Raw genomic sequence first — 12870 nt, forward strand, 5'->3', positions numbered from 1 at the left:
CCCCCCCCCCCCCTCTCTTCTCCAACAGCTCTGTTAAAAAGGCCTAAAAGTAGAAGTATGAGAAAAAAATTTCCAAGCCAAGTCAATTTTAAAATTAATTTCGGATTTTTTTTTGTTTTTCTCCGAGACACAATGCAAAATGGCATTTTGAAAAGGAACACTGTTTGCATGAAGACAAATATTGCAAGAATTTCTATACTAATTAAATACATTGGTTACCCCTATCCAGGGTTGTGGAGGGAATCTTCATAAATCAAAATTGATTCTGGCATTGTTTCTTTTCTTTTTACAAGTATTCGTGTTATTATTTTTTTCGACTTTTTGTTTTCAAGAAATAAATTTTATTAAAGAATTCATGGAAAATATGAAAAATAATTTTTGATTTCTGGAATACAATTTTATGATTCTATTTTTTTCAGGAGATAACAAACACACTGCCAGAGCAATAGCAGAGCAAGCTGGAATATCAAAGTAAGTTAAGTAAGGGAAATATCCTAATTTACTCCTCTCCTTTATTTTCTTAAAAGTACATAATAATGTTCCTTAAATATAAAACATTTTACAAACAAACTTTCCAACAATTTCAAGCCGCTAAACCCATATCTTCGGTATAGTGTACTGGAGACAGTAAGCACATGAAGGTTAATTTCAAGCCGCTAAACCCATACCATATCTTCGGTATAGTGTACTGGAGACAGTAAGCACATGAAGGTTAATTTGGGTGAAGTGTTTCTGAAGATTAAGTCCGACATTCTTGAGCAGACAAATGTTTAAAGAGTACTGATTAGATTAAAGTTTTATATTTAGAGTATACGCTGAAGTTCTTCCCAGCCATAAAGTTGCAAAAATCCGTAAACTTCAAGCAGGGGGCCATAAGGTAAGTTTCTCTGGGCCATAAATTTGCATATCCATTAAACTTCAAAGGGGTATAAGTTAACATTTAACACAGAAAAAACTTCCAATTCAATGATCATTATTGCTTGTGAGCTGTATACAAAATCTCGCCTAGGTTGCAATGGTTGGAGATGGTGTAAATGATTCTCCTGCTCTTGCTCAAGCTGATATTGGGATTGCAATTGGTAGTGGTACTGATGTTGCTGTTGAGGTAGGTTTGTGGTAATTACAAACGGTGAAACTATTTTATCTAAAACGTAAAATTCTTTTTGCACCAGCAAAAAATTATAAAGAGGAAAATTAGAGGCAGTATTTATGAAAGAATAAAAAACACTCAGTAATTAACGAATTAAAACAAACGTGGATCAGGCGAGGTCGTTTATCTAAAGGAATTGAGTTTTTGTCACAAACTCAAATTTTCCAATTCCTATAACTTTAAATCCTGATGGTGTAAACCTGTGATATTTCAAACTTAGGTTAATTGATCTTACAGAATTCATAGTTTAAAATATATAAGGTCTATAACGACATAAGTTGCAAGGATATAAGGGTTAGAAAATCTGAGTTTGCTGCAAAAACTCAATTCCTTTTTCAAAATATGTAGATAATAATATCTCGAACCTCTTTACTTATAAAGTCACGTTTTTGATGTTTCAAAAATTATTTTATTTAAGGCTGAAAATCAAGTTTTTAGGTTATTTTACAGAGGAGAGTTAAAAAAATAATTAGGACTTTCATATAAAAAAAGTATTTGCAGGAATTGACAAAGGAATTGACTCTTTGCCACAAATTCTAATTTTCTAACCCCTATATCTTTTGAACCTTATGTCGTAAACCTTCGATATTTCAAACTTATATTATTTGATCTAACAGAAGTCATAGTTTGAAATGTCAAATGTCTATAACATTGGACTGCAAAGATATAGGAATTAGAAAATCAGAGTTTGTTACAAAGACTCAATTCCAAAGTTTCTGAAGCAGAAAATATATAATTACTGATAAATTATTTGTTCTGAAATTTTTTATTTTCCAGGCGGCGGATGTTGTTCTCATAAGAAATGACCTTCTCGGTAAGTTTTTTTTAGAAATTCATTGCTCTCCGTTTTAAAAGAGGGACATGTCAGATTCACAAGGGTACCTTATTCTAATCAATCAAGTTGACGATAACGGCGTTTTCTTTGATTAAAATGTGTTTAATTCTGTTAATTTCTCCATAGTTTCTAAAGCAAGAAATGCAAGTTACTTTTGCAAAGAAACCAAAAAAAAATTTGAGCTGTTTCCAAACAAAAACATGGATATTTACACAGCCCCTTTAACTACAGCTAAAAAGTATTACAAACCAAAAATACTTTGAAGTCATTTGAATCTTAAAGAATAATAGAAAAAGTTGAAATGTTTAGTTGGTCACACTGTATAAAATGATAATTAGGATTTTAATAAGAATTGTTTGTACAGATGTGGTGGCATGTCTTTATCTATTTTAATAAGAATTGTGTTTGTGCAGATGTGGTGGCTTGTCTTGATCTATTTTAATAAGAATTGTTTGTGCAGATGTGGTGGCATGTCTTGATCTATTTTAATAAGAATTGTGTTTGTGCAGATGTGGTGGCTTGTCTTGATCTATTTTAATAAGAATTGTTTGTACAGATGTGGTGGCTTGTCTTGATCTATCAAAGAAAACAGTTCACAGGAAACCAGTCAAATTCTTTTAATACAACATTGTTTTTCTTCTTAACAATATAATGAAAGCTGAAAACTTTAGAATGAGATATACTTAATCCCGATTACTTAATCTGAGTATCCAATGGACACACTTTTGATTTTCTTTTTAAACTTTTAAAATACAATTATAAATCAAAAGATAAGTTAGGGCGGCTTATCTCTATTTAAAAAAAATGATACAGTGGGGCCCATATAGTTGTGGAATAGAAGGACGTTTTAAGATATTAGTTTTGGCATGAAGCTTGAAACTCAAATTATTAGGTGAGATGGGCCTCTCTGTTTATTGGGCGATTCAAAATGATGATTTGAATTGAGTATTAAGTCATCTTCCTATTCCAAAGTTTATTAGGAACTCTGACTGTAATATCATGAATTGTACTGTACTGCAGAATCTGGTTAAACTTTGTGTTTGCTATTGTTTACAATCTGGTTGGGATACCAATAGCTGCTGGAGTATTCTCACCAATTGGTACAGTTTTTACATTTTTTATCTATATATTTATATAAAGTAGTAATCTCTGTGTCTTTGTTTAAATGTCTGATCATAACTCAGGAACCCCTTAACCCATTTGTCTCAAATTTTGACTGAGGAACTCAGTAGAACCACGGGAATGTTTTTAGCTTGGTTTCAAGCCAGTCTTTGAAAAATCTCTGTAAATTAAATGGATTGTAACCGTACATTAAAGGGATTGTAATCGTAAATTGAGTTAATCACTGACTGCAATCATTAATTTACAAAAGTGTCTTTTAAGAAATTTAATTTAAAGGAACTGTCCTTGTTGTTTATAGTAACTCTCAAGAGCCCGCGATTTAAAAACTTCGTCTCGAGCCGTAATTCCTTAAACCCGACTTTAAAGCCAAATTTTAAACAGAACTCTGACGACAGCTTGTGTCACGTGGTTGACAGCTGCAGGATCTTCGGCTAGAATTAAGGAGTTAGGCCCAATGAAAATGAAACCGACCTTGGTTGGTTTTAGTGGAGAATAAGGCTCAATATTGATTGAGTCTTGTTCTCAGAAAAACCCGGAATGCGCCAATTCCTACCATGAAAATCCACCAAACAGAATATTACACCGGGTTTTTGAACTCAACTCGATGGAAAAAAAGATGCAGCTTTAAACCGAAAGCTCAAGCCGTAAATAAGGCCCAACGACAGCTTAGACCTAAGTCGCATTTTCTTGAATTTTATAAATCGCCGGCTCAGTTCAAATATCAGATTCACAACAGTACCCTTGTCAACCTGTATCTGATAGATATATGTCCTTACTGATATCCTTGTTTCTACAGCGAGAAAACACGATTGAAAATAAATTCAAAAAGAAAAAGGTGGATATTTGAAGCGTACCATTGTGAATTGGTAAATGGACACTGGGCGGTCTATCAAAATTCCGTTTACATTCCCTTTAAGAATTCAGACGTAATCTTAATAATTTTCTTATCGAGTCCGAATCCAGTGAAAACTTTTTAAAGAATTATAATTGATTTCAAATCAGTTGGTGCATCTCTTCTTTATAACATTAGAAATTAAATAAAAGAGTCTCTAATATAATTCAATTTAGAAAACTTTCTTCTGTTTTTCTTTTCTTATTTCTACGGTTCTCCCGAGGGGAAAATAATAGAATTAGGAAAATTATATTTTCCATTTATTTGATAAAAGGAAAAGGTTCTCGGGGCTGTAAAACTATTATTTACTGATGTACTAAGCAAATATTAATCTCAGAAGATGAAATATGTCATTCAAAGGATTAATAAAAGATAATCTTGGTTTTATTTCTAAAACGAATCCACTACTCACTACGAGATTACAAGTGAGTAAACAGATTTTCAGATTCAAATCAATTTTACTCTTGAAATTTTAAATAAAAAAAGAAAAAGAAACTTTTAAAAAACCGATAATTCTAAACTGCTTTTTTATTTATTTTTGTTAATTTTTGGTTCGTTTTTAATTGGATTTGGGTTCGTTGACAAATGTTGACACTGTTAGAAATCACAAGCCAAAACAACACTGTGTAGGATTAACGACATTATCTGTGTAGAATTAACAACACAATATGTGCAGGATTAACAACACTATCTGTGTAGGATTAACAACACTATCTGTGTAGGATTAACAACACAATATGTGCAGGATTAACAACACTTTCTGTGTAGGATTAACAACACTATCTGTGCAAGATTAACACGCTATCTGTGTAGGATTAACAACACTATCTGTGTAGGATTAACAACACTATCTGTGTAGGATTAACAACACTATCTGTGTAGGATTAACAACACTATCTGTGTAGGATTAACAACACTATCTGTGTAGGATTAACAACACTATCTGTGTAGGATTAACAACACTATCTGTGTAGGATTAACAACACTATCTGTGTAGGATTAACAACACTATCTGTGTAGGATTAACAACACTATTTGTGTAGGATTAACAACAATATCTGCGTAGGATTAGCAATACTATCTCTGTAGGATTAACATCACTATCTGTCTAGGATTAACAACATAATCTGTGTAGGATTAACAACACTATCTGTGTAGGATTAAAGATGCAGCCATGGATGGGTTCCGCTGCAATGGCGCTTTCAAGTGTTAGTGTCGTCTGTTCTTCACTTCTTCTTAAACTATACAGGTAACAGCAGGCGGATCAAGTGTTAGTGTTGTCTGTTCTTCTTCTTATTATTATTATAATTATTATTATTATTATTATTATTATTATTATTATTATTATTATTATTATTATTATTATTATTATTATTATTATTATTATTATTATTATTATTATTATTATTATTATTATTATTATTATTATTATTATTATTGTAAAATCTTAAATTTTGTAAGTTATTCCCAATTATTCATTTAAAATACAGTTCTTAAAAAAATGTCCCCAAAGTAGACAATACAAAAAGTTTTAAAAGTCATTGTTTGACCAAAAACCTTCTTCTATGTTTTTCGCATGATTATATAGATATCATTCTCTCTTTGAAGTTTTTTAAATTGTAAAAGTTGCAATGTACAATTGTAAGGATTTTCTTTTCCATTTTATTCTGAAACTATTTTTACTTCAATTCTTAAAGTAAACACGTATATTCAATTACCTACCTACCTACACAGAAGAAAATAACAGTTGAATCCAATTTATTTTAGAAAACCTGGTCGGGAGCAGCTGGAAACAGCTGAATATCTTTTAGCAGTTAAATCTAGGAAATCTGCGCATGCGCAGGTAAAAAATATTTTTTCGTCTAACCTAAAGCACGTAAATTATAAAAGAAATTGCCAAAACGAGTTAGATCTTTTTTCATCCAACCTCTCCAAGAAAATTATTGGGTCAGGGAAACTATTTCAAGGTCAGCAATTCACAATGGACATCTATCTCTATAAATGGATATTTCTAGATATAGTTTTATTCCTTTTACATTTTTTTAGGATTTGGTCTTTAAGGTTTTACAATAAAAAATCTGGGAAATGTTACCAAAGAAAACAAAATATTAGAAAAAAATCTCTACAGAATGGATTCTCAAGTTTTCTCATTTTATCCAAATTCAGCTTAAAGAAATAACGGCAATAACTGCTCCAACATTTTAAATATATCTAGGTTATTAAAAAGTCTGTTGGGAATCGTGTATGTCACTTTTTAAATAAAGAGATAACTTCTCTAAATTTTACATTTAACAATAAAAAATATGTTTTAGTTGAGCTTAGACGATGTAAAAGTTGATGCCCTTGATTCATTTTCTGCGGCCATAGCTACGATGAAATCTAAAAGAGATCTTCACTTTAAAAAGTCTGGACTGGAGTTGGCAAGAAAATCTTCGAAGAAAACTTTTGTACATTCTTGATAAACATTAAAGTGTACACTATTTACAGTCATAACCAGAAGACTTTGAAAAGGGAAGACGACCTTTAAAATAAAGTTTTAATTATAAAAATTCCAATAAGCTTGAGCCATGAGACACAGCAATTGTGCAGTGTAAACACTTAAAAGAACCATTATTTAAATTAGTGATTTAATAAGAGTCTAGTAAAACTATTTGCTTTGTATCAACATCAAATTGCTATTATGAGGTCTTTCCTATTCCATTGTTTTCTGGCTATCACTGTAATAAAGCCAAACCAATGTTGCTTCATGGGCATTTACTATGCTGTAGCATTATAGAAATATAAAAACATGATATTAAATATTTATAGTTCAAGATTTAAATGTTTATTCAGAATACGAATAGATCGAAAAATTTTAGCAATATTACAAAAAAATAACCATTGATTACATATTACATTTATATTAAAACTATCATGAATTACGCATTTCAATTTTAGTTTTTTTTTATATTTTGAATATCATAGTATGAGAAACATATTTCTGTTTATAAAAGAAAAAAAATATTTATAGTTGGACTGATTTGAAATAAACAAAATAAAGATTAATAAAATTTTCTTTAACAATCAATTTGAGAGAAATATGATAAATAAAATGGATAACATTAAAGTGGATATATTAACTTTACCGTACTTCACTTTAGTATTTACTTTCTTAAATTTAGAAAAATGCCGATTATAACGTATAGAATTGAGAAAACTGAAGGTATGGTGACGCGTTTGTTTAGAAGGTTTGCTTATTTATTGAAAGGGAGTGACCGGCTATGTAAGGTAGTTGAACTGGGTATGCAGTGTTGTGGAAAACTTCTTTCGGATTCATTTGAGACATACTAAACTTTTTAAAGATCTGTAAATCCTGAGTTTGAGCGCAAATTCGACGTTCTAAACTCCTACTTTGGGGGTGGATACGTTTTCAGAATTAGTTTTTTTTTAATTATTAAATAACGACGACATAAAATGTGAAAAGTCCTTCAATAAAGTACAGACGTCATGTATCGGAACAGGTTGAAAAAATAAAAATTAACTGTTATATTTAAAATAAATATAATATGTTTATTTTAAATTTAATTTTAGTCTTGAAAATGGTTCCTCATTTTCTGTGTGGTTTTATGCAGATTTTCTAGAACTATTATTGAAAAGACGACATTTGAAGAATTTAAAGAAATCTGCGAATAAATTCAAAGAAGATAAGAAATTCAATATAATAATAAAAACGAAATAATTGATTCTAGCATTGATTTATTGACAAATTTCTTTTGAGAAATATGTTCCCAACCATCTAATTAGATTACTTGTGTTTTTTACTTTATTTTTCGTCATCGTTATTTAGTAATTAAAAAAACCGATTCTGAAAACGTATCCACCCCCAAAGTAGGAGTTTTGAACGTCGAATTTGCGCTCAAGCACAGGATTTACAGATCTTTAAAAAGTTTAATATGTCTCAAATGAATCCGAAAGAAGTTTTCCACAACACTGCATACTCAGTTCAACTACCTTACATAGCCGGTCACTCCCTTTAACCCATATAGATCCAGAATGCTATGTCAAGTCGTATCCAACTTCAAGACTGGATTGACTTTAAAGTGTCGCACCGCCTTGATATTTAATCTTACCTCTCGTACCTCAACAACTTATTTATACCTTTTTGCAGCTCTAATCATTTATATTTAGAACTAAAATATACTTGATTTTAACTTGAGTTTTTCAGGAGTAATTGGCAAAATTCTCATAGATTTTTGTATACGTGAGAGCATGCCTTTTGATCACTAAGTATATTTATAAGAATTACCCCCGCCCCATTGGATATTTTTGAAATAAACAGCTTTATATATTTCTAATTTTTCTATTTTAATTTTGAAACCTAGAACATACATTGGCGAATTGTTTTCATACAGCATGGGACCTATAAAACTGCGGAATCTTGTTGTATGAAAGCCTATGCACGGGCAGCCATATTACATTTGAATTTCCGAGCCGGGTCAACCTTTCCAGTCCCAGTTTGTACTGCACCTAGCACTATGGACAGGACTAGCCGGTGCAAGAAGGTTGACACTGTCAGACTTTATGCTTCATATAGGTTGAATTTACTTTTACTGAAGGTGCAGAGGTGCGCGTATACAGAATCAACCAGCATTTACCGGTTTTTGGGGATTTTAGTCTCGGCTTAAATTCATTAAATTCGGACACGGGCCGATTATTCCGGATTAATTTTATATAATTGTCCCGTCATCGTCAACATTTTTAAAAATGTCATTCAAAAATCGAAATCAATTTTTAAATGTTCCACAAGTAAACAAAAATTGACGAGCTTCTAAAAAATTCTGGAATTGAAAATACTAAATTTTAAGCCACAGAAAAATTATACATTTTTTTCATCCTTAATTAAAAAAAACTTTAAAGAATATCGTTTTAAATAAAATTAACAATACCAAAACCTCAGGCCGAATTCAAATTATTCAAATCGCCAAAAATCTCGAAACACTGAATACAATTTCAAGTGGAACCAACCATGTTTGAGCCGCGACTCATTCTTTAAATTCAGAGGCAGAATGAGTCGCGGCTCAAACATGGTTGGTTCCACTTGAAATTGTATTCTAGGAATTCTGTATTTATTCGGAAAAATGTATAACATTTCAACATATTTATTCGGAACAAATGTAAAACATTTTAACATATTTATGTTGAGAATAGTCTAAGAATATAATGTAACAAAAACAACCCTAATACTACGCAAAGGAAAATTTCGTAAAACATTTTAACATATTTATTTGAAAAAATGTATAACATTCCATCATATTTATTTCTTCATTTTTTCCCAAAGAAATAATCGTCTCCAACCTGTTGAGACACTACAGCAATGGCATCCGGGCCCTGAATTTAAAAAAGTGAAAAATAATGTTTTTTGCATCTATTTTGCATCTTTTAGTTTGATTAAAGTAGACCAGAGTGTCACTTCAAGATATGTTAATAAAGGTGACACATCAAGGGGGTTTTAAAAAGAATTCTGGGTGCAATTATTTGGGTGATGTGACCCAATATTAGCTTTTTATGAGCATTGCATCAGGTCGATCCAAGTCGTTTTTGGTTTATCGGCAAAACCTTGATTTTTGATTGAGGTTAGTGACCTCAGATTCCAAATTTTCTTTGTGATCTGTGTAGAGAGGGCCATGATACGAGATTGCATGCTAAATTTTAGCCTTTTATCTCTATATCTAGAACCAAATGCAATTATGCAGCCTATATACAATATTTGGTGTCGAATTGCCCCCCCCCCCCTCTATCTTTAACAAAATTCGAGATTTTCCCCTGAAACTACTTCCACCAAAGTTCTTCAAGTTGGAGTAAAAATGTTTTTACATTTCAATACTAAAGGTAACATCACCTAGAGAACCTATGCAGTATGCACCTTTTGATATTTTCACTTCTTCATGTGTCACTCTAATTTTGATAGTTTCTTTGAAACCCACTAATTGGATCAAAACTAGTATATTACCTGTGCAACTTGTCCTACCCCAGGCACAACTAAAAATATACGTTTTTAGTAAAATTGAAAATCAATATTTTTAAATTAAAGGAACTGAGTTTTTGCCACAAACTTATCCCTATATCTTGGCAACCCAATGACGTAGACCTTAGATATTTCAAACTATTAGTTCTGTTAATTCAAATAATCTAAGTTTGAAATATCAAAGGTTTATTCCCACTGGTTGCAGAGATATAACAATTAGAAAATTTGAGGTTGTGGCAAAAACGCAATTCCTTTATTATTCTATCCTAAAAATACTTCTGCTATGATCTATAGAGGCTGTAGGGTGATTAAGTGACTTTATCGCCCTATAACAGTGCGAAAAAATATCTTTATCACCTTGTTATTTTATATTAAGTTACTTAACGTCCCTTGGGACAGTTATGTAAAATAACCACCCGCTCTGCGAGGTTTTCGTGAAAATTTTTTATCCCAATAGACGATATAATTGTGTACAACAACTTTTTCGGGAAGTTTTAACTTTTGTGTAAAGTAGTTACAAGAATATTTATTATCAAATAAACTAGAAAAATAAAAAAAAACAAGGCAAAAACTATTTCTCTCTTCAAATTCCCATTACGATTAATCGTCTTTTCTTTCTAGAACTTTACTTTGTCGCTTATTCATATTTTTATGTTACACAAAAAATATTGAAAATTACTTTTTGTGTTTACTCCAGATCGGGTGAAAGGTCCACCACTATTGAAAGGTTCATCTGGTCCCCCGCATTGAGCACTGACAGCCATATTGGGATTGGGTTCTTTAGCCAAACACCACATCATGTTGTTGTTATCTTGTAGCATTTGGGTGTCCTGAAACATCATGGTTTCACTCAGATTATTCCTTGTTTTATCCGTGCTGCAAATTATGTCACAAACTAAGCTTCTCGACATGCATTGAGATCACCATTATTTCGCCAAGACCAGATTTTAAAAAGATGAAAAAAGAAGACTTTGAATGTAATTTACGGTCCGGACGAAAAAGGGGTGTGGTGTTACTTCCATGGTGGGGTTAAAAGTAAAACAGGTAATTGAGTTTAACGACTATCGTTGCGAATCAAACAGATTTTTTACAACCAATCTCTTAAAAATGTTTGGCATCAGTCTTGTACCTGGATACAATCTGGGTTCGTGGGTGTCTTAGAAACCACTGTGAAACTGCGTCCTTTGATATCCGTCAATTTGCCATCTTGACACTGTGAGTATATTACAGGAACGCTAACCAGGACGCAGGATAAGATTAGAAGTGCACGCATTATTATCTTCTCTAGAAGAACGAAATATATAAACTAGATCTTCACTGTTTGGTTTGTATTGTTCATGGAAACAATAGTGCTCCATTGTGTAACAATATCTTGCTGCCAACTCAGAATTGTACAAACTTGTGGCGTCAATTTTCTTTTAAGAAAATTCTTAATATATTGATGAAACTTGAATAAAAGAATATTAAGTTGATAACATTGATTTTATGCTTAGCAAGCAACCCTCATAAAGAATCATCAAATTCAAATAAAATAATTTTGATTATATATATTTATTTATTTGTAATTTCATGAAAAGAAGAAAAATATTGATCATAGAATCTACATAAATAAAGTAGTAATCTGAGAGCATATTGAATGTCATATTTTCCGAGAAGTTGAAGGTGAGAATGTCGCTTTCCCTGAGAGAAGGTGAGAATGTCATGAGCTCTGATAGATTTAATGTGAAAATGTTGTATTTTCTGAGAGGTTAGATGTTGAGCATGCTTTGAGCTCTGAAAGGTTGAATGTGAGAATGTCGTATTCTCTAAATGTGGCATTTAGAGCCTTCGAGTAATAGCGAGATTAAATAGCTACGCTTGTGTCCCTGTGTGGCATTTAGAGCCAGGTGGGCTGTGTACTGGTTGACTTGGATAGCGGACGGGTTGTGTCTGGACTGATACAGTTTGGAGGACGAACTTTTAAGAGTACGGGGAAACAGGTCCGAGGAATTTCTTGTAACCCATTCCGAGGAAATTCTTGTAACCAATTCTAGGGAATTTCTTGTTACCAATTCTTCAGAAAAACCAGAGAAAATACAGTTTGGAGGACGAACTTTTAAGAGTACGGCATTTACTACATGTTGTTTATGAGAGGTTAGAAGGTGAGAATGTCGTGTACGAGAGGTTAGAAGTTGAGAATGTCATGTATGAGAGGTTAGAAGGTAAGTATGTTGTGTATGAGAGGTTATAAGGTGAGAATGTCGTGCACGAGAGGTTAGATGGTGAGAATGTCTTGTACGAGAGGTTAGAAGGTGAGAATGTCGTGTATGGGATGTTAGAAGGTGATAATGTCGTGTATGAGATGTTAGATGATAATTTTGTGTATGAGAGGTTAGAATGTGAGTATGTCGTGTATGAGACGTTATACGGTGAGAATGTTGTGTACGAGAGGATAGAAGGTGAGAATGTCGTGTACGATAGGTTAGAGTGTGAGTATGTCGTGTATGAGATGTTAGGTGATAATTTCGTGTATGAGAGGTTAGAATGTGAGTATGTCGTGTATGAGACGTTATAAGGTGAGAATGTCGTGTACGAGAGGATAGAAGGTGAGAATGTCTTGTACGAGAGGTTAGAGGGTGAGTATGTCGTGTATGAGACTTTATAAGGAGAGAATGTCGTGTGTGAGAGGTTAGAGAAGGTTCTGGAGGTGCGAGGATAGAGTATTATGGGAACAGAGCTCAGAGTTCTCTCTCCGGGTTTATTCCATGTGTGATGTATCTCAGTCGTTTTTCATCCGTTTACCTGAACCTTTAAAAAATGTAATGAGAGGGGAGTGAGGCTGGTTTTTGGAGGTAGCTGCGAAACCCAGCTTTGCCTGCAGTTTTCGA

The 12870-nt window shown here is 32.4% G+C and overlaps 2 protein-coding genes across 3 annotated transcripts in view; one reads left to right on the plus strand and one right to left on the minus strand.

Annotated features, from left to right (window-relative positions):
* LOC111704918 (copper-transporting ATPase 2) overlaps positions 1-6558 on the plus strand; it is a 33942-nt gene extending 27384 nt beyond the window's left edge. Inside the window, exons 42-50 of the mRNA XM_023477305.1 lie at positions 420-471; positions 808-877; positions 1010-1105; positions 1928-1964; positions 2542-2584; positions 3006-3085; positions 5158-5248; positions 5767-5842; positions 6312-6558. Coding sequence (XP_023333073.1) covers positions 420-471; positions 808-877; positions 1010-1105; positions 1928-1964; positions 2542-2584; positions 3006-3085; positions 5158-5248; positions 5767-5842; positions 6312-6458 — 692 coding nt within the window. The 3' untranslated portion in view covers positions 6459-6558. The remainder of the gene's footprint in view (positions 1-419; positions 472-807; positions 878-1009; positions 1106-1927; positions 1965-2541; positions 2585-3005; positions 3086-5157; positions 5249-5766; positions 5843-6311) is intronic.
* Positions 6559-9137: 2579 nt separating this feature from the next.
* LOC111704927 (uncharacterized) lies at positions 9138-11339 on the minus strand. Of its 2 annotated transcripts, XM_023477322.1 has the most exons (5): positions 11133-11339; positions 10683-10833; positions 9989-10017; positions 9258-9366; positions 9138-9169 (listed from the first exon to the last, which is right to left on the minus strand). In XM_023477322.1, exons 1-4 carry the CDS (start codon positions 11274-11276, stop codon positions 9301-9303), a joined length of 390 nt encoding a protein of 129 aa, XP_023333090.1. In that variant the 5' UTR covers positions 11277-11339; the 3' UTR covers positions 9138-9169; positions 9258-9300. The 2 variants fall into 2 exon arrangements, with proteins under 2 accessions (XP_023333090.1, XP_023333089.1); XM_023477321.1 differs by lacking the exon at positions 9138-9169 and having other exon boundaries at positions 9242-9366.
* Positions 11340-12870: the final 1531 nt, after the last annotated feature.

The sequence above is a fragment of the Eurytemora carolleeae genome, unplaced genomic scaffold, assembly GCF_000591075.1.
Source record: "Eurytemora carolleeae unplaced genomic scaffold, Eaff_2.0 scaffold376, whole genome shotgun sequence".
In the NCBI taxonomy this organism is placed as follows: Eukaryota; Metazoa; Arthropoda; class Copepoda; order Calanoida; family Temoridae; genus Eurytemora; species Eurytemora carolleeae.

Coding starts and splice junctions, on each gene's coding strand:
- LOC111704927 (XM_023477322.1), bottom strand. CDS start 11,276: ATGCGTGCACTTCTAATCTTATCCTGCGTCCTGGTTAGCGTTCCTGTA. Junction 10,834..11,132: donor CGAACCCAGATTGTATCCAG/GTACAAGACTGA, acceptor ATGATGTTTCAG/GACACCCAAATGCTACAAGA. Junction 9,367..9,988: donor GGGTAGGACAAGTTGCACAG/GTAATATACTAG, acceptor TTTTAAATTCAG/GGCCCGGATGCCATTGCTGT.